This window comes from Carettochelys insculpta, chromosome 21, assembly GCF_033958435.1.
Source record: "Carettochelys insculpta isolate YL-2023 chromosome 21, ASM3395843v1, whole genome shotgun sequence".
Classification (NCBI taxonomy): domain Eukaryota; kingdom Metazoa; phylum Chordata; order Testudines; family Carettochelyidae; genus Carettochelys; species Carettochelys insculpta.
In genome coordinates this window covers 19,212,933-19,232,187 of record NC_134157.1, presented here as the reverse complement: position 1 = coordinate 19,232,187, position 19,255 = coordinate 19,212,933, and the positions used below count along the sequence as shown (strand labels likewise).

The window sequence follows — 19,255 nt, the reverse complement described above, 5'->3', positions numbered from 1 at the left end:
GCAAGCATATACAAACCGGCAGCAGTGCTGCATGCTGTGCATGTGTAACCTGACGTTCTGTACTACGAACGTCGCTGCTGCCATGTGGCCCAGCAGCTGTAAGCATGTCAGAACCGGCACCATAGGGCTGAAGGTGATGACTTGCACGAGGGAGCCGATGGCCCGAAAGCGTGTCTCTGGTAGATACACTCTCGCTGTAATAGAATTTATGCATGCCCCTATGAACTCTATGTCCTGTGTGGGGTCTATCTTTGATTTTGCCAGATTGATAACCAGGCCGAGCGAAAAGAACGTGCCTGCTGTGACGCGTATCATGCGTAGTACCTCCTCCTTCGAGGCCCCTTTGAGTAGGCAGTTGTCCAGATACAGGAATATAAATACCCCCCGTCTGTGCAGGTAGGCTGACACCACTGCCAAGGTCTTGGTGAAGACTCTGGGGGCCGAGGAGAGGCCAAACGGTAGGACCTTGTATTGAAAATGTTCTTTGCCTACCATGAACCGGAGGAATCGTCGGTGAGCCGGATGGATAGTTATGTGAAAATACGCGTCTTGTAAGTCGAGGGCTGCGAACCAATCTCCATTGTCCAGTGCCGTAAGGATGGAGGCGATTGTGATCCTCCGAAAGCGTTGCTTGCGCAGGTACCCGTTGAGGCCTCGAAGATCTAAGATGGGCCTCCAGCCTCCTGTCTTTTTCTCCGTGAGGAAGTATCTGGAGTAGAACCCTTTCCCTTGCAGTTGCTCCAGCACTCTTTCCACTGCCCCTATGAGCATAAGATGGTCTACCTCCTGCTTGAGTCTCGCTTCGTGGGAGGCATCCTGCAGGTGGGGCCTGGGTGGAGGTCGTGGCGGTGGGAGCGACTGGAAGGGGATCACGTACCCCGTGGCTATGATCTCCAGCACCCATTTGTCTGTGGTGATCCTTTGCCACTGGTCGTAGAATGGTCGGAGGCGACGGTGGAATAACAGCTTCAGATGACATTGTGCGATGGTAGTGATGGCGCAGCCCTGGATCTGTGTGTCAAACTTGTGGCCTTTGGCCCTGCCCCGAGAACGCACGGCTCTGTTGGGAACGTCGCCTGGGAGTTCTATATTGTTGATGTCGCCCGTGCTCGTAACCCCTGTGGTACTGGGGATGCTGTGGCTGATACTGGTACCGTCTTTGCTGAGGGTAGTACTTTTTCTTTCTGTATGGAGGGGTATAGATCCGTAAGGTCCTAAGTGTGGCTCTTGCGTCTTTACTGGAATGAAGGACCGAGTCAGTTGATTCAGCAAACAGCTTCTGCGTGTCGAAGGGGAGATAGACGATCTTTGCCTGCAGATCCCTCGGTATACCCGATATTTGGAGCCAGGACTCCCTTCGCATTACCACTGCCATAGCTGTTGAGCGTGCTGCTGTGTCCGCAACATCCAGGGCGATCTGGACTCCCATCCTTGAGGCCACGTAGCCTTCTTGCACGATAGCCTTGAGCACCAGCTTCTTGTCCTCTGGAAGCGAGTCCATGAGGGAGGTTAACCTAGAGTACTTGTTGAAATTGTGGTTCGCTAGATGCGCTGCGTAATTCGTCATTCTCAACAGTAGGGTGGAGGAGGAGTAGACCTTTCTGCTGAACAGCTCTAGTTTCTTGGCATCTTTGTCCGTTCCCCCAGTTTTGAACTGAGACGTTTTTGATCTCTGTTGAGACGATTCTACCACCAGAGAATTTGGTTGCGGGTGGCTGAATAGGAACTCCATGCCCTTCACCGGCACGAAGTATTTTTTGTCCGCTCTCTTATGGACAGGCGGAATAGTCGCAGGGGTCTGTCATATCGTGGTGGCGGACTCCAAGATTGCTTCATCAAGCGGTATGGCTATTTTAGAGGAGGCCGGCGGTCTCAGATTTTTAAGGAGCTTATGGTGCTTCTCTTGCACCTCTGCTGTCTGGATGCCTTGCGTGAAGGCCACCCTTTTAAACAGCTCTTGGAACTGTTTGAGATCGTCCAGAGGATGGATGTCTCCCGGGGCCGTAGCCTCATCCGGGAAGGACAGCGAGGAACCGCTAGGGTAAGCCTCTCTGGACCCTTCCGCGTCCTGTTGATGGTGGTACATCCGCTCGCTAGAAACTTGCGAGGGAAAATCCCGGGGTTCCAGAACCAACTCCCCCTGAAATATCTGAGTCTCTTGTCCCCGTTCACGATTGCCCTTGGGGATACGGAACCGTCTGTGGGGATCTGTCCCTGGTAGTATGCCGATGGTGTCTATGCCCCACATGATAGGGGCGACCATGGCAACACGGGCACTGCTCCTGGGATGGTGACCTGGACCACTCCCTTGGTGCATACCCCCTACGTCTGGGGGAGCGAGATATTCTGGAGACATGGGACGCTGGAGAGACCGATTTGTGATAGTACTCAAGTGGCTCGAAGCCCAAGAAGGGCGAAGGTGGTCCAACCCATGGGGAGGCTGGCTGTAGAGATGGAGATGGGGGCTCCGGATAGGCTAGGGGTGACCCCTGCCTTCTTGTTGGAGTCCGCAGCACGAGCAGAGGGCTCGGAGAAAGCAGCTCTGCAGCCCTGTCTGGAGAGGGACTGCGATGCTGTGTTTTCTGTGTTGTCTTTCCCCTCCCCTGTGGGGGTGGCTCCGCCCCCTGACGCATCAGGGATCTCGGCCCCGTAGTCTGCACCGCGCTCGGCATGCTCCTCAGCGGTACCGCGCGGGCGGTCTCCCCCGGTGCCTGTGCGCTTTGCGCCACCGGTTCCCCGGGGGTCGGTGCTGCTGTTTGCGGTGCCGCCAGTTCCGGCGCTTGCTTGGCCGCCGCCCTGCCTGCGGTGTGGGGCGGCTGTTTGCTCATCGGAGGCTGAGCCTCCGCCACGTGCGTCTCTGCGCCGCCGCCGATCAGCTGTAGCTGCGGCTGGGGCCTGTGCGCTCCACCCGTCCTGCTCGCTGTTGCTGCCGGCAGGGATCGGGTTGGGGAGATTTTCCTCCGTTTTTGCGCTGATGGGGTTAGGGACGTGGCTTTCCTTTTATGGGCCCCGGAGGGTCCCTCCTGCTGCGGCCACTCTGGCATGTCTGGCTGGAGGGCCTTGTCGAACAGCAGCATTTTCAGCTGCATTTCCCTGTCCTTCCTTGCTCTGGCTGTTAACTTGGCGCAGAAGGAACATTTCTGAGTGACATGGGATTCCCCCAAGCACCTTATACACTGACTGTGCCCATCAGACACTGGCATCGCCTCGCAGCACGACTCACACTTCTTGAATCCTGAAGAGGACATTGTGGTGAGTCTTTGAGTTGTTCATAGGGTACTTAGCACCTTCTCTGTGCTTGTTCCCCTCTCGGCTAAAGCCTGCCGCGGCAGGAGGGCTAATGGCCCTAGGCTCCTGACCTCCGGTGCTCCGCTTGTTACTAGGATTGGAAGCTTTGAATTCCTTTCCTTTCCTTGGTTGATTTCAGAAAAAAAAAAAAAAAAAACACAGACTAACTTAATCCAGGACTGAAGAAACTTTAAAACAATTAAAAACGTTAAATACGCTAACTCTGGCCATAGCCTGAGCGGATTCCGTCTGCAGCCGATGGCGGTTAAAGAGGAACTGGTGGGGACCGGATCGCACACGTGGCCAGGAGCGTGCAAGGGAGCGGCGCGCACTGGCGCATGCGCGGTCCGGCAGAAACTGCTTGGAAGATCCGACCTGCGGCGCTGGGGCGAGCCCAACACCTAACATGGAGCACCCACAGGGACACTCGAAGAAGTAGTATGCCTTTTACAGGGACACAATCCCTTCAGCGCAAGTACTTTTTAACTAGGTAAAGTAGTAAAATCCCGTTGAATTAGTTAACCAGTTAAACCAGTTGATTAAATGGAGGAGGGGGCTACTGCACCTCTGCCCTCAATGTACCTGGGCTGGGCCCATTTATAGAATTCCGCCCCCCCCCCCCCCCCCCCATGATCAATTTCACAAGTAGAGGGTTTCTGTGGTCAGGACTGCACACTGAACTGAAACAACTGACATTCCTTACACCAGAGGTCACAACATGCGGGCCATACTATCAACGGACGATAGCAAGAGGCATTTCTCAGCGAAAAGTTCTCTAGTACCTCCTGCAGGAGTTTAATTAAAGAGCAGCTCAAGCCATTACAAGCCCTTAAAGAGCATGCCACAGTGAGAACTTACCCACACCATGTTTCTCCACCAGGTCAACTAACTCCTCTTCTTCCTCTAAACTCCATCGGCCTTTCTTTACATCACGGTGTAATGCGTGTACATATCTAAAACATTAAAAGATTTGATACAAGCGTTAACAGGATTAAAAGTTCTCTTTCAAGAGACATGTTTCTCAAGTTAACTGAAGAATGTACAATCAACAGACCCCTCCCTTCACATGACTGCATCCTTGACTCTGCAGTTCGTTTGCTGATAATGCAAGTCCCTAGTTCTCAGCAGAGATGCCAGGATTCACAATTGAGAAGTACTTAAGGCAACACAAAGCTAAATACCCTTCAAGTACAATTGCTCACTTATGGCCCAATACTGGAAGGTGCTGAGCACCTCTTATCCGATCACAAAAGTCACTGTCTTGACCAGTGGTGTCCAATAGAAATTTAAGGATCACCACAAACCCACTCAAAATAAATGCCCCACCCCAGAGCCAGGCACACACACACACACCCTGTACAAAGTGCTGGTGACTCACCAGATGTGGCACTGCCACTGGAGCTGCCGGGGCACTGAGCTCACCACACTATCCCTGGAGCTGCAGCCGCCAGAGCTGCTCCAGAGATGTTGCCGTCATGCGCTTGTCCCACCAAGTGGTGGGGCACATGCGTGGAGTGGGAGGAGGGTGCTCCATGCGTGACTCTAAGGAGCTGCATTTCACCACATGGCAGAGACCAGCCTGCCACATGTAGGCCGTGTCTACACTAGCCAAAAACTTTGCAATGGCCATGCAAATGGCCATTTCGAAGTTTACTAATGAAGTGCTGAAATACATATTCAGCGCCTCATTAGCATGCGGACGGCCGCGGCACTTCAAAATTAACGCGGCTCGCCGCCTCGCGGCTTGTCCAGATGGTGGTCCTTTTCGAAAGCACCCTGCCTACTTCGAAGTCCCCTTATTCCCATCTGCTCATAGGAATAAGGGGACTTCGAAGTAGCCGGGGTCCTTTCGAAAAGGAGCCCCATCAGGACAAGCCGCGAGGTGGCGAGCCGCGTCAATTTCGAAGCGCCATGGCCGCCCGCATGCTAATGAGGCGCTGAATATGTATTTCAGCGGATCATTAGTAAACTTTGAAATGGCCATTTGCGCGGCCATTTCAAAGTTTTTGGCTAGTGTAGACATAGCCGTGGTGAACAGCAAGTGTATTGGACACTGTGGGTCTAGACTTTTCCCAGACATGCCCGGGTATTTCAAACAGTGAAAACATGGGCAGTAGTATGCAGAGATTCATTCTGGCCTCTTTCTATTTCAAATAGATCTTATGAGGGGGCTCTATGTGTGAAGTGTGTACAGAAGAGGTAGGCATGATAAAAATCCCTTTTAAAAGAATACTGCATCTTTGTTAAAAGAAGACAGCGTGGATGCAATTTTCTGCTAGTTACTATACCAGGATAGGCCACACTCAGCTCTTCGAACAATAAAATGCAGCTCCTGCTTGGAGCTGTGCACTGGGACTGCTTACCAATGCTCTGCACACGTGCCCTAGTGCCTGGATGGAAAAATGCATGCCAGAGACACCTCCAACGAGTCCCCAGCATAATGGGCACGGGGTTAGCGAAGAGGAGTTGGGGGGCATATAACTGATTTCTATCTATATATAGATACAGATATAGAGATATATCTCTCTATATAGATACATAAATGAATAAAATATGTGGCTCTTTACACCCTATCCGCAGCTATTTTGGCTCTTCGCTTCTAACTGGTTGGCTGCCCCTGCACGATACCTACCTGTCTCTGCACTGAGTATCACTTCTTCCTGGGACCTCTGTACGAATTTTATACCAGTCACGTGCTCCGTACTTAGCAACTGCAGCCAGCAACTTCTATATGAGTTAGACAAAGAAAGATTAGGCTGGTAATGCATCCAAGTCATTTTAAGTTAACATGTGTCCACTGCCTGGAACCTTTTGGGGAATCACCTGGCTATCTGCACCATATCTTGCTTTTAATCCATTCTGCCTGCATTACTTCTGTGCCTTCCCAATCACACCCACATCTTCATCTCCAAAAAAGAGTTGCAGCAAACAGAGATCCACTGTAGGATGACTTTGGAGCTACTCAGACAGGCCACTGCCAGATAATTTATGCCCCCAACTTAATTTTCTTTTTAAAAATACAAATAAGTTATTTTAACTAAGGTTTTTTTCAGATAAAAGCTCTGCCACACCGGTCTAATGCATGAAGAGGAGAAAGCAAAACTTGACGTTTCAGCTTTAGTGATATACAGTCAGAAGAGACACAAGCTCTTTAGGCGCGTCTACCTCTGGGTCTGTACAGCATGGCCGTGTCCACACTAGCCAAAAACTTCAAAATTGCCATGCAAATGGCCATTTCAAAGTTTACTAATGAAGCCCTGAAATACATATTCAGAGCCTCATTAGCACGCAGGCGGCCACGGCACTTCGAAAGGACCCCGGCTACTTCGAAGTCCCCTTATTCCTATGAGCAGATCTGTGCATGCCATCCTTCTCATAGCGATCACAACCCACTCCTGTCCCTGGATAACAAGCAAAGACAGCATTCTACGGACACTTGTCTAATTAAAGTTATCATTTGACTAAAGAACCCAGCAGAGATTGCACCTTCATCTGTTTTAGCTAAATTGGGCTCAAGACAGAAGCAGGTATGCTAGCCTGTCCCATATTCTAATCTTTGACTAGTCTCCGTAAGTGCACATGAACACCTCAGATTTCTGAGCTGCTATTTCTGATTACTTGTTTACATTCCAATGATTAAAACATCCATGGTATGTTGCTATTCAACAGTGGAACTATGGAATACCTTAATCTACCCACTTTCTGTACCATGTCATTTTCCTAGCACTAGAGAAAAGATAAAAACTTACAGCATCTTCCTCTGGTGTCCAGAATCCTTTCCTTAGACGAGGATCTACACACTTTGTCCATCGGTAAATTAGCTGCATGGAATCTCTTCCTTCCATGTAATAAGCAACTAGAAATGGAAGAAAATATTTAAAATCTGCTTCTAATATTCTTTCTAAAGCATATGGTAGTTATGACTTAAGTTCTCAAAACACAAGAGACATGTAAACTAGAATGGAAAACAGAGTTTTTAAGAAGTGTTACTGTTTACACTGGAATTCTGTGCAATGCACGTAAGTACCACTTCCAGCAACAAATGTTACACCATCTAAGAGGTTTCACTTCCAAGTTTTGATCAAATCCATGCCTGAAAGATATACGAGGCTTCTGATGTCAGGTGTCATGTCTGAAAATTAACCTTCTGAATTAAAAGAGGAGTGTCCAGGATTGTATGAACTTCAATCCAACTCTCCAGACAAGTGACCATGTCATCTTCTGTATTTCAAAAGTGCTTAGTCCATTGGGAACATCACAGAAAAGACGACAGAGAATCAGGCTTGCAGGTCACTCACTTTTCTTGTACGGTATGTGGCTTCCAACTCTCATTTCTTGAACCATGTGTAGGAGCATTTGGTCCTCTTCCTTTGTCCATTCTTTCCTCTTGAAATCTTTGTTGTAGGTTTGAAACTTCTGCAAGCACTGGAATGCACTTCTCTTTGTCTTAAAAGAATAAAAGTTACTTAAATCACTGGGGACATTTTGACCTAATAAAGAGAGGGATGAATCAATCTGGCTCTGATTTACATCTATGGTGGTTCAAATCCAGTCCTTATAACTATTATTAGTAGCGCCTGTGGGTCCAGGTAGGGGACCAGGGTTCAATTTTATTAGGCAGTAAACACCATGAAACGACAGCCCCTGCTCAAACAACTTATAACTGAAGTTTAAGACAAGCAAGTTAACAACAATCAGATGGAAAGGAGCACCAGTTGAAGCGATTATAATCATTGTCAATTCACTGTTGGACACAGTATGGGCCCACACTATGCCTTGCCAGGAATCACTCAGTTTAGCCATTTTCCTGAGCACTGCAATTAACTGCCTTTTTAAAAAAACAGTATCCCACAGCACATCGCGTTGTTTTCAAATCTCGCCCTGGTCCCCAACTAAATATTTGGTTCATAGTAGCAAACGCCTTACCCCAAGCTCCTGGGCTATAGTTTGCCAGTTCAGACAATCATGTTTTGCAGCTATTTCCTTTAACTTCTCTATCTCCTCTTCATTCCACTCCCTCTTGTTGATGTCTGGATGCTCCAAGTTCTGCCAGAATTTCCGCAGCTCTTCTGGGTTCCGGCTTCCATCAAACTAAAAGAAACAACTAAATTGCCTCTGTCTTAGGGGCATTACAGAAATATCCTAGCCAATTGAGTGCGATCAGTGCAAAAGGGTTATTTCTTAACTACATTTTCTAGCATGCTCTGCTGTTAATCTTTAAGCAAAGAGGCGAGTATTTTTCCATGGGCCCCAAATTTTTGAATCCCTCTCAATGCCAACTCTCAAACCTGTCTCCTCCCTCTTTGAACCCAGGGCCTATTTAGATATTAAAACAGAATTAGGCTGCAATCCTTTGAAGAGTGAAGGGCATAAGGCTGGGTTCTAACCTCCCTTGTTCACCCGAAGTAGTCCTTTATTTCTTAACTAGTCCCACTGAAATCAATGGGGGCAACCTGCAGAAGGAGGGAGGCAGAATCTGGGTCTAAGTAACTGCTCTGCTGACTTACGTTGATATTGGAAATCTTCTCCCAATCATGCTCATCCAGTCTGTTTCCTAATAACTTCTCCTCTGGCAGATTGCTAAAGCAGAGGAAGAAATGATCACATTAGCCATCGAGTCTCCTTCTGTGCCTACTCTTGGTAAGAGCTGTACATGTCCAAATCTCACTGCCTTCACCAGGAGTTGGAAACTCTCAGAAATTCACAGGAACATGGTCAAGATGATCAGACACTGGCATTTTTGTCATCTTTTTGCCTTCCCTTGCCCACCCCAACACACCTGCATGGCAATGTTCCCTCCAATCTTTTCTGTCAGTGTGCAGAATACATTTCTGATGTGCACCACAGGCAGAAACAAAACGCCTTGCTGTGGGGGCTCTGCTAATAAGCTGGATGGCATCTGAATCCCTCCTAAGAGGTCACACAAGTGCTGTCTTACATGGGAATAGTGGTGCACAGTACAGTCTTTGTAGAGACACAGGCTTCCTTTGGTAGCACCAAAGATGCCAGCAAACAGCAAAAGAAGACAAGTTCTTATATTTATTAGGCTCACAGCAGGTCATCAGACAGGCTAGATGGAAATGTAGCATTATGATTGTCTTTACTAGAGAAGTAATGTCAGAGGGATGTGTTAGTCTGTAGCTTCACATGCACATCTGACGAAGGGGGTCTTTGCCCAAGAAAGCTTATGCTCCAAGAAATTTGTTAGTCTACACGACTGGACTTGTCATTGTTTCTGCGTATACAAACTAACACAGCTACCCCTCAGATACTTATACAGAACAAGTCAGTACATCCAGGAGCAGTGTCCAAGGTTGGTTTCTTAACCACTACACGGCTAAACAGATTCGCTTGCAGCACTTCAGTATGGGAAGCAGAACTTAGGAAGCAAAGCAGGATGCTCACACAGGCATATTAATATCCAAAACACTCTACAGCAACACTGCCAGCACACAGCAGAGGAGTGGGGCCTCTGGGAAGGGCTGAACCCTGCTTTTGGAATTGTCTGCAAGCCAGAATAATGCCAGGTTTTCCCAACTTCAGTCTTTACAAATGTCTTTATGGTGCGGGGGAGGGGGATTCCCGTAGAAGAGGAAGCATCTGCTTCACCGAAAATTTAAATCCTCTCACTTGATCTCCTCTATTTCACGCTCCACTTCTTTGATTTGCTTTTCCAAAATCTGCTTTTCCATTTCATTCTTGCTTTTTTCCAGTTTCTGATTCAAATAACTGAGCCTGTTTAAAGACATGTCCAAGATTATTAAAACAGGATTAAACAGAAGCAACAATAAGTGTTAAAGGAGCAGGTTGAGTTGGCTGGCCTAAAAACTAAATTCTTTCCTCTGCCCTCCTTATTCCACTGCGTTTTTCCCAAAGTCCATGTAGCTTTTTGCATTTGTTCCCACCCTCCAGAAAACTGCCCCCAGCCAGACACTCTTCCACATAGCAGAGCCACAGCCCATCTTTTGACCCTTCATCTGTACCACATGCTACCCAGAACATGGCACAGACTAGTTTTACCACCACCCACCTCTCCCCTCTAGGAGCCAAATGCAAAGTGAAATTAACTAGAACAAGAATCTGCCTCCAGGATGTTCATTTTATGCCAGGATGCACAGTTAGGGCTACACACTACTCTCCAACCCCAAATGTTCCAGTCCGTCTAACAGAATTTTAGGCCATACCAATTACCTTAATGGGAAGGGATGGATGGCTAGGAAATGCCTTGGTACTTTAGAGATATAAAAGCTCTCAGCCTGCTGACTGCCCACAATATAATCACTGAATGATTCACATCTTGACCTATGCTTCCAACAGTCACAGGCTGACTGTCCTAGGCCCAGACACACAACCGTCTCCCTGCTGCATTTTGTAACCTCGCACCAGGCAGCAGTAACACGCACATGAGAGAAGGAAGATGGAAAGACACCAGCTCACAATCATTCTCCTTCCTCATGCCGAAGCAGCCACTAAATGCCACAATACCCTTGTCTCACCAGCAGCCACATGAGAAGCTGTGCTTACTTCAGTAACTTTGGCTGAAGCAGACGCTGCAAACGGTCACTTATTACTGAGGTGTTCAGCAGTGTCTTCTCTCTGCTTTTCCCTAGAGTCAAAACATAGAGGAATGCATCAAAGTCACCAATGCAAGGCCATCTCCAAACAAGCAAACCCTCCATTGGCTTCAAGCACCAATTTAAAGTATCCCCAGCACCGTTCCTAATGGGTTGCAGGACCCAGGACAATTCCCCAACTCTGCTCCAGACCCTGCTTCTTCCCACCCATGCTCTGCCTTGCCCCCACCCCACCCCTTCTCCCAACCTTTCCCCTGCACCATCCCCACCCCACCCCTGCCCCCATTACACCTCTACCCTTAGAATGACATGAGCTGGGGAGTTTGGACAGAGCAGGCTCAGGCCAGCAGCATAGGTCACACACACCTGCCCTGGCCCAGCTTGCTGTGCTCCCCTGAGCACAGTCCCCAGCTGTGTCACTTGGGAGAATGGAGTTGACTGGGGCTGAACTGCTCCAATTCCCACCACTGCCCTGAAGTGGAGAAACAGCCGGGAAATGGGGGGCAGAGTGGAGCAGGCTGTGGCTGCTCCACTCTTCCAGCTTTAGTGCCCCTCCACCTCTGGCAATCCTCCAGGCTACTCCCAAAGCACGGGCCCTGCAGCAGCTGGCCCAGACCGTTCTATGGACAGGACAGCTCCGTCCCTAGGGTCTCTTGGAAAGGTTCACCTGCATTATGCCCAGTTTATCGCTGATTAGAAGCAAAGAGAATCAGGAAGTCTGGTTCCTGGGTCCACTACTTACTAGCGGAAAACCCAGCTCATGGAGCAGCATCCCCTACTGCATCCCCAGCACCAGCCTGAGGACAGACTTGGCAAGATCCTGCTTAGCATGTGTGAGCTAACATGTCAGCTGCACAACTTAATGTGCAATGCATCAAGGCAGATGCAAAGGAAGGGGGGGGGGACCATGAAACAGTCAGCCATGCCAGCATTAAAGGCTGGCGGTGTCTAGCATAAGTCAGAGCAGTCCCATTTACTTTTAGCATCTGCTCCATCTCCTATGGTGCACTGGTGGTTTCAACACCTACCAATGTGAATACTTAAGAATGAGAAGGAAGACACAGAAAACCTCCATGAGTTTTCCAAAGCCCGTTACAGAACATGGAGCACCACACACAGACATGAGGTTTCTTACACTTTTTTACAAGCAGCTCCTCAAAGGATTTTATGCCCTGTGCTGTCTTTTCTCGGGTATCTTCATTGGCAGGAGGGCCCTAGCAAAGACCAGAGATGTTACTTACAGCACAGACTTTACATTTTGATTAAGAATTCAGCTCATTCCCAGAACTCTGACACTAACACTCCTACAAAACACAGTTGGTAATTCAAGCCATTGCATTCTCACTCTCACACTGCCTGGTGCACTTTACAATCTCTGGTTCAGAAGAGTTCCAGAGGAATGGGCACACAAACTGTTTTATTCCTATTTTATAGATAAGGAACCCAAGGGACTGGGAAGTTAAGTGATTTGTTCAAGACTACCGAGCAAGTCAGTGGCACAGGTAAGGTGAGAACTCAGGAGTTTCTTCATTGCTACCCAGTGCTCAGTCCACTCAGCCATGTGCAATGTCTTGTACCAGCTGAGAACTAGGTAGAAAAGTGGCTTGGGCAATAGTACGCATGCAACACTGGCTCACTCAATTAAAAAAGCTAATGACCATTTCGGATAGGATTCATAAACCAAGTGCAGCTGCTATTTGTATTACCGTAACTGTGACTAAGATCAAGCCGCAGTGGGCTAAGAGACATAACTGTGCCACTGACATGTTACAAAGGCCAAAAGAACAACTGGACAGGAAAAGAATTAGACAAACTCATGGAAGGTCCATCAGAGCCAAGATGATATGGGATGCAACCCCATGCTCTGGGTATTCCTAACCTTTGACTGCCAGATGCTGAGCTTGGATGACAGACTACGGATCATTTGAGAATTGCCCTGTTCTATTAATTCCTGGCACTGGCCACTGTCTGAAAATAGGATACTAGGCTAAATGGACCCATTCTGGCCATTTTTATGCAATAGAGATGACCGGCCCTATCCAAGAGAGTTCACGGTTCACATGACAGCCAGGACAAAAGTGGGCAAAGGACATGGGTGGGAGGGTGGACTTGGAAGATGAGGTAACCCCCTGACCACCCCCCCGCCACCAAAAAAAAAAAAAAAAAAAAAAAAAAAGAAAGCCACAGCTTGCCACTTGCTTAACATAAGCTGTGGTATGTTTGGAATGCTTGGTGGACATATTTCCATGTTATTACCTAGAAACCATTTCCAGGTTGCATACATTTTATAGCAGAATAGTTACAAACATTCCTTTTAAAAGCTCTCATTTGTTTTCTGTCTTACAAAGCATCCAAAATTTGGAAAAAAAAACACTCCCCCTCTTTTCAATCTTAAGAGTCTGATAGGCAGAAAGGTGGTGAGCAAATGACAAGCTAAGTCTGTATCTCAATCAGGCAAAACAGAAAAACAAAACGCACTGGAAACTGAACAGATGCAGTGATCTCAGTGTTCACCAGGTTCAGCTCAGGATAGAGGACAAGTAACAAACTATGGCTAAATTACACTGGATGAGTGCATAACAAAAAGCAGTCAAGTAGCACTTTAAAAGACTAGCAAAATAATTTATTAGGTGAGCTTTCGTGGGACAGACTCACTTCTTCAGACCACAGCCATACCAGAACAGACTCAATATTTAAGGCACAGAGAACCAAAAACAGTAATCAAGGAGAACAAATCAGAAAAAAAAAAAATGATGAAGGTGAGCAAATCAGAGGGGGGGGAAGGAAGGCCAAGAATTAGATTAAGCCAAATATGCAAACGAGCCCCTATAGTGCAATGTCTATTTTGTTATACTTACCACTCCTGATACTTTATCCTTGAAGTATGGCTTCCTAAAATGACCCAAGAACAAATTCAGTGGTAAACTTCTACCGTCTCCTGCCTTTGTCGTTGTTGGACCAACCTCAAACATGATTTCCTTCTACAAGAGAATCATTAATTGAAAACCATATACCTCATGGAGACTTTGAAAGGATCCTGCCTCAAACTCAGTCAATGGCATGCTGTTATGAACATCTCAGACGAACCCCAATTACCTTACACCATCAGGCTATATACATTAGCAGAACAACTTATAAAATGTATTTTCAGCAACATGGCAAATTTCCTACATAACTGCCAAGGGAAGCAGAGCAAAACAGAAAAACGAGCAACTTGATGCAATGAGCAAAAATCTACCTGTCACCATCTCAGTGAAAGAAAAAACTAACAACATATTAGATGCTATATGTCAAAATCACAAACACAAGGAATGAAGCGTCCAAAACCAAAATTGAAAACCAACAAAAATCCTGTTTGCAGAGGGAAGGTTAATATCCCTATCTTAGCATTATCGACAAGGCCCATCAATGTGACATTTCTTTAGTGCAATCTACTTTTAAAATTTCCTGCCCACAAGGCATCAAATATGATACAAATCTAGTTTACCTCTCAACTTGATGTTTTTTAGGGTTTTTTTGGGTGGGGTAGGGGAGCTGCACTTGTTTTCATTTTTATTTTTACTGTAATGTGTTTCTTCTACATTAGGAAAACACCACTTGTAAGTTTGTAGCTCAACTGAATTTTAAAAAAATAAACACAAAAACATTAGAAGCAAAAGGAAGACCAAGGACAGGATAAGGCTGTTACTCAATAAAGAGGGAAAAACAGTAACAGCAAATGAAGAAACGGCAAAGGTGCTCAATGGTTGTGTTTCACATTTCACCGAGAAGGTTGGAGGTGTCATTTCTGGGTACTGTTCTGTTAAATATCTTCATTGAATATTTACATAATGGCATAGAGAGTACATTTACAAAGTTTGCAGATGATGCCAAGTGGGGAGAGGCTGCAAGTGCTTTGGAGGACAAAACTGTAATTCAAAATGATCTGGATAAACTGGAGAGGTGGTCTGAGGTAAATAGGATGAAATTCAAAAAGCACAAATGCAAAGCACTCCCCTTCCAAAGGGGCAATTCATTGCACACATACAAAATGAGAAATAACTACCTTGGAAGGAGTAATGTGGAAAAGGACCAGGGGAGCATAGTGAAACAAGTTAAATATGAGCCAGTGGCATGATATTGTTGCAAAAAAACAAATGTTACTCTGAGATGTATTAGTTAGTGGTGTAAGCAGAACATGAGAATTCCAGAATGCTGATTAGGCCTCAACTGGAGTATTGTGTCCAGTTCGTGGGAGTCATATTTCATGAAACATTTGAACAAACTGGAGAAAGTCCACAGAAGAACAAAAATGACTATAGGTCTGAAAACATGACCTGTGAGGGAAGACTGAAAGAACTGGGTTTGTTTAGCCTGGTAAAGAGAAGAGAGAAGGGACATAACATTTTTCAATACCTAAAAGGGTGTTACAAGGAGGAGGGAGAAAAATTATTCTCCTTAGCCTCTGATGACAGGATGATAGGACAAGAAGCAATGGGCTTAAATTGCAGCAAAGGAGATACACATTAGACATTTGGAAAAGACTTCCTGTCAGGGTGGTTAAACGCAGGAATAAATTGCCTAAAAAGGTTGCGGAATCTCCATCATTTGAGATTTTAAAGAGTAGGTTAGACAAACAGCTGTCACTGATGATCTGGATGGTGCTTGGTCCAACTATGACTGCAAGGGACTGGACTTGATGACCCTCTCGAGATTCCATCCAGTTCTACGATTCTATGGAAACAGGCCTCCGAATCAGCATTTCATGAAAATGTTTTTGTTTGGATTAGGTTTTGCAAATCGTTTTAAACCCAGAGGCAGGGCCTGATCCTCACACAGAATTTAAATGGACCCACTCATATGATTCCAGGATCAGGCTCTTGGCATATTATCCAAACCAACAGGATTCCTTTACTCTGTAGATCATGCTTCCCTCCACTAACTTGATAACATCTTCAAGGTTCCAGAGAGTTAAAGATTATTCACCCAATAAATCACAATCCAAGGACTGAAGTTTACTCCCATTTAAAAAAAAAAAAAAAAGGCAATATGACTTTCTTCTTCCGAGGGACATGAATGGGAGCAAAAAAATCACACTCTACTGTGCACCAAAGGTACATTCTTCCCAAGTCCCACCTACCTGCTGCTCTTTGTTTTGTGCAATCAGACTGTTGACCTCCTCTATCTTTTCCTGAATAACTTCCTGATACACCAGGTTCATCTGTAAACATGTTTCTGGGTCTGCTGGGAGGTTGTTATCAATGTCATCATCATCATTGCTACTGCCCCCTCCTTTCTCTATTTCCTGATGAGAGATGAAATAAATATGAATTAAGCAGACAGAAGGGCAGACAGCCAAGCTTGCTCTGAGACCACAGTGATTTTCAGCTAACCAGCCATTGCCATTAACATCAGAAATATTGTTTTTAGAAGGATTCAGACAACTGTACATCTCTAACCCAGGTGTTCTCTTTAGTGCTCTCACTGCCATCACTACGAATCTTGTCTAGCTTCCCTCTCCTTTTTCCTCTGCTGATTTGGAACTAAACCTGCATGTAAATGGGCATGTAAATACTGGCTTCTATGGCTGCAGTATCAATACCTTAGTATTTGCCTCTTCTCTGGCTAGTCTGACAGTTTCGCAGCTGTGGATGCCAGGGCCTTCTCCCCTGCTATATGAGCCAGGATTCCATCACTATGCTCCTAACTCACCTCATTACCCCCCACCTGCATGATTTCTAGAGGGTCTAGAGATAGTTTATATGAACTATGCAATAAAAATAACGCATCTTAAACTGATCTGGTTTTGCAAATGTACTATATCTAAATAGTTTTTAGTTAGCCACATATGAAATATCAATGAGCCTTGCAATGACATCAACTGGATCTGACCCACAAAGTATGCTTCCATTGTATGGGCTCTGATAAGCAAATATTTTAAAATATTTTTTTATCAGAGATCCAGGAAACTTGATCTCTAATTAAAATGTTTTATTCTTCTAAAAGAAAAAGCAACAACAACAGGCTTGTAAAAATGAAATTTTTAGCAGTAATTTTTCCCTTGACCAGATGCAAAAATGCCAAAAGCCTCCTACAGACACAGGAAATTCTGTCTGTTCTTCTTCCATTAGCAGAAAGAGAAGATGATGCATTTTAAGCAAGATAAAATTACCATTGCAGTATGGGCATCTGAATCACCATCATCCAGATCATCTGTTGGAAACAGAAGCATGAGAGTTTAAAAACACAAAAATTACAGAAAACAAGAAGAGCTTTGAAAGCAAAAGCTTTCCAGCTCATATGTCCACAAGAAAACAGTGCTATACATAATTTCTTAAGTCTGAACCAGCAACATTCTAGGGCACTGTTGAAGTTTGGTCTTGACAGCCTTAACAGATCACCATTTGCAGACTTTTTTTGGGGGGAGGAAGGGGGGCATGCTTTGGAGAATGAAAGAACATCTCTCAGCAACTACAGCTGTAATGAAGCTGTCTCAGCTCCTACAGTCTAGGGCTCCAACCCTGCAACACTTAAGTAGGTACTTAACTTTAAAAGCCCAAGTAGTCCTTCAGACTTCAGCCATAAAGAGTTTCCATTTTTTTTTTTTTGGAGAGACTACTAAGGTAAGCATGTACTTGGGTATACGGAGAATTGGGGTGCAGTAAACTGGAGGAATGTGCATCATGATCACCAAGATTAGCTGCTGGTGGCTTAAGACTTTTTGCAGTTGTTATTCTAAAGCATGGTTTCCCAAACTAGGGGGTGTGCCCCCTTGGGGAGCAGCATGAAGAAATTCCAGGTGGGATGCAAGGCGACCCCCCCCCCCCATCATTTCCACCACCCAAAGAAAGAGCCGGCCTTTGCTTCTGGCTCTCAGCCCCTGCCATTTTATGCAGGTGACCCAGCGCAGCTGCTATAAAAAGCAGGCAGCTGGCCAAGGCCCACATGGAGCTAGCTGCCTCCTGCAAAGGTGAGTGAGTGTGGGTTGTGGGTGGGGAAGGGAGGATTAGATTAGATGGGGGGGCTGTGGGTGCCCTGGCTCAGGTGAGCGGGATGGAGATAGGCCCTGCCAGCCCCCAGCTCTCAGCCCATCTTTGTGAGAAGGGAGGGGCTCAGACAGCCAGGCAGCTTGCTGTACTCACAGAGCTTGGTCAGCTGGTTCCAGCATCACAGGGCTCAGGTAGCTTGGGTGGCTGGTCCCCACAGCGTGGGGCTCAGGCGGCTGACCCCAGCAGCCCAGGGCTTGGGTGGCTCAGGCTGGCGGTGGGTGACTGATCCTTGTAGCACAGGGCTTGGGTGGCTCAGGCTGGTGGTGGAGGGCTGGCTCTGGCAGCACGGGGCTCGGGCTGGTGGGCAGCTGGTGCAGGCAGCTCTGGTGGCTGGTATGGGGCTCTGGCAGCTGGCCAGCTGGGGCTGAACCAGGCACCCGCAAGGGGCCAAGAAAAACTATTTGTGCTTATTTTTAATTTTATAAAACATTTTTATGTCAAGTTTTCGTGTTTATTTGAAATTACAAATTGATTATTTTGTTAAAAGCGGGGTTGGATGATGGTAAAGAAGAGGGAGGGGGCATGAAGGGTTCTTAAAAATCAAAAGAGGGGCATGATGTTGAAAAGTCTAGGAAGCACTGTTCTAAAGAGAGGTCTCACCACACAAATACAGGCAGACGTAGGTGAAGGTGGATGAGAAATTGTTGAGTGCAACACAGATACAGAAACCAATATGCCCAATCCAGTTACAAGTACCCCAAAAATGACTATGCTCACCGGTTTGATTCAGTTTTAGACAACACTCCAAAACAGTAGTTTGAATTCATGATCCAGTAAAATATTGTCAACGACTAGCTCTAACTCACTTAGTGGATCACGTGCTTTCTTATTCCCCTCTCTCTCAACTACTCAGAACTTCATCTCTCTTACCACAAAACCTGGCAACCACTGGCACTAGAATCTTCTCAGTAGATGCTGAAATTTGGAAAAAGCTTTTTGATACCAGCTGACTGATAAACTTGCTAATTCATTTCAAGCGTCTATTATTCCCCTTTACCTAGTTCCACACTACCTTTTCTTTAGCTTTAAAGCACTATGGCAGAATTTTGACATTTATTACTAATCTGATGCGTGTGCTCTTTGTGGACAGAAACCACAGAAACAATCTATGTAACACAAAGCAATAAAAATCACAATAATCAATAAAAAGAATGTGATAGGAAAAGCAGATGGTATAAGCACCCCTATAAAATAAGCAATTGCATTTGAGTTATAATGCGCAGTACAGAAGTGGAAAGTGCATGTGAATGGTCAAAGTTCAAATGCCACCCAATATATGGTGGAAGGAATGCATGTTCTCTTTCAGCTTTGCGATATCTCCTGCATGAAGTCCATAATTACAGTTCGAATTACTAAGAGTTGCTC

The 19,255-nt window shown here is 46.2% G+C and overlaps 1 protein-coding gene across 5 annotated transcripts in view; it reads right to left on the bottom strand.

The window, feature by feature from the left end:
- SNAPC4 (small nuclear RNA activating complex polypeptide 4) overlaps positions 1–19,255 on the bottom strand; it is a 39,110-nt gene that overhangs the window by 18,294 nt on the left and 1,561 nt on the right. For all 5 annotated transcript variants that reach the window (XM_075015431.1, XM_075015432.1, XM_075015433.1 and 2 more), the window contains 12 exons: positions 17,014–17,054; positions 15,982–16,146; positions 13,721–13,843; positions 11,998–12,076; positions 10,813–10,894; positions 9,919–10,023; positions 8,796–8,868; positions 8,215–8,379; positions 7,587–7,734; positions 7,038–7,144; positions 5,921–6,015; positions 4,147–4,241 (listed from right to left, as the gene is read on the bottom strand). In XM_075015431.1, the coding sequence (XP_074871532.1) occupies positions 4,147–4,241; positions 5,921–6,015; positions 7,038–7,144; positions 7,587–7,734; positions 8,215–8,379; positions 8,796–8,868; positions 9,919–10,023; positions 10,813–10,894; positions 11,998–12,076; positions 13,721–13,843; positions 15,982–16,146; positions 17,014–17,054 (1,278 nt within the window). The remainder of the gene's footprint in view (positions 1–4,146; positions 4,242–5,920; positions 6,016–7,037; positions 7,145–7,586; positions 7,735–8,214; positions 8,380–8,795; positions 8,869–9,918; positions 10,024–10,812; positions 10,895–11,997; positions 12,077–13,720; positions 13,844–15,981; positions 16,147–17,013; positions 17,055–19,255) is intronic.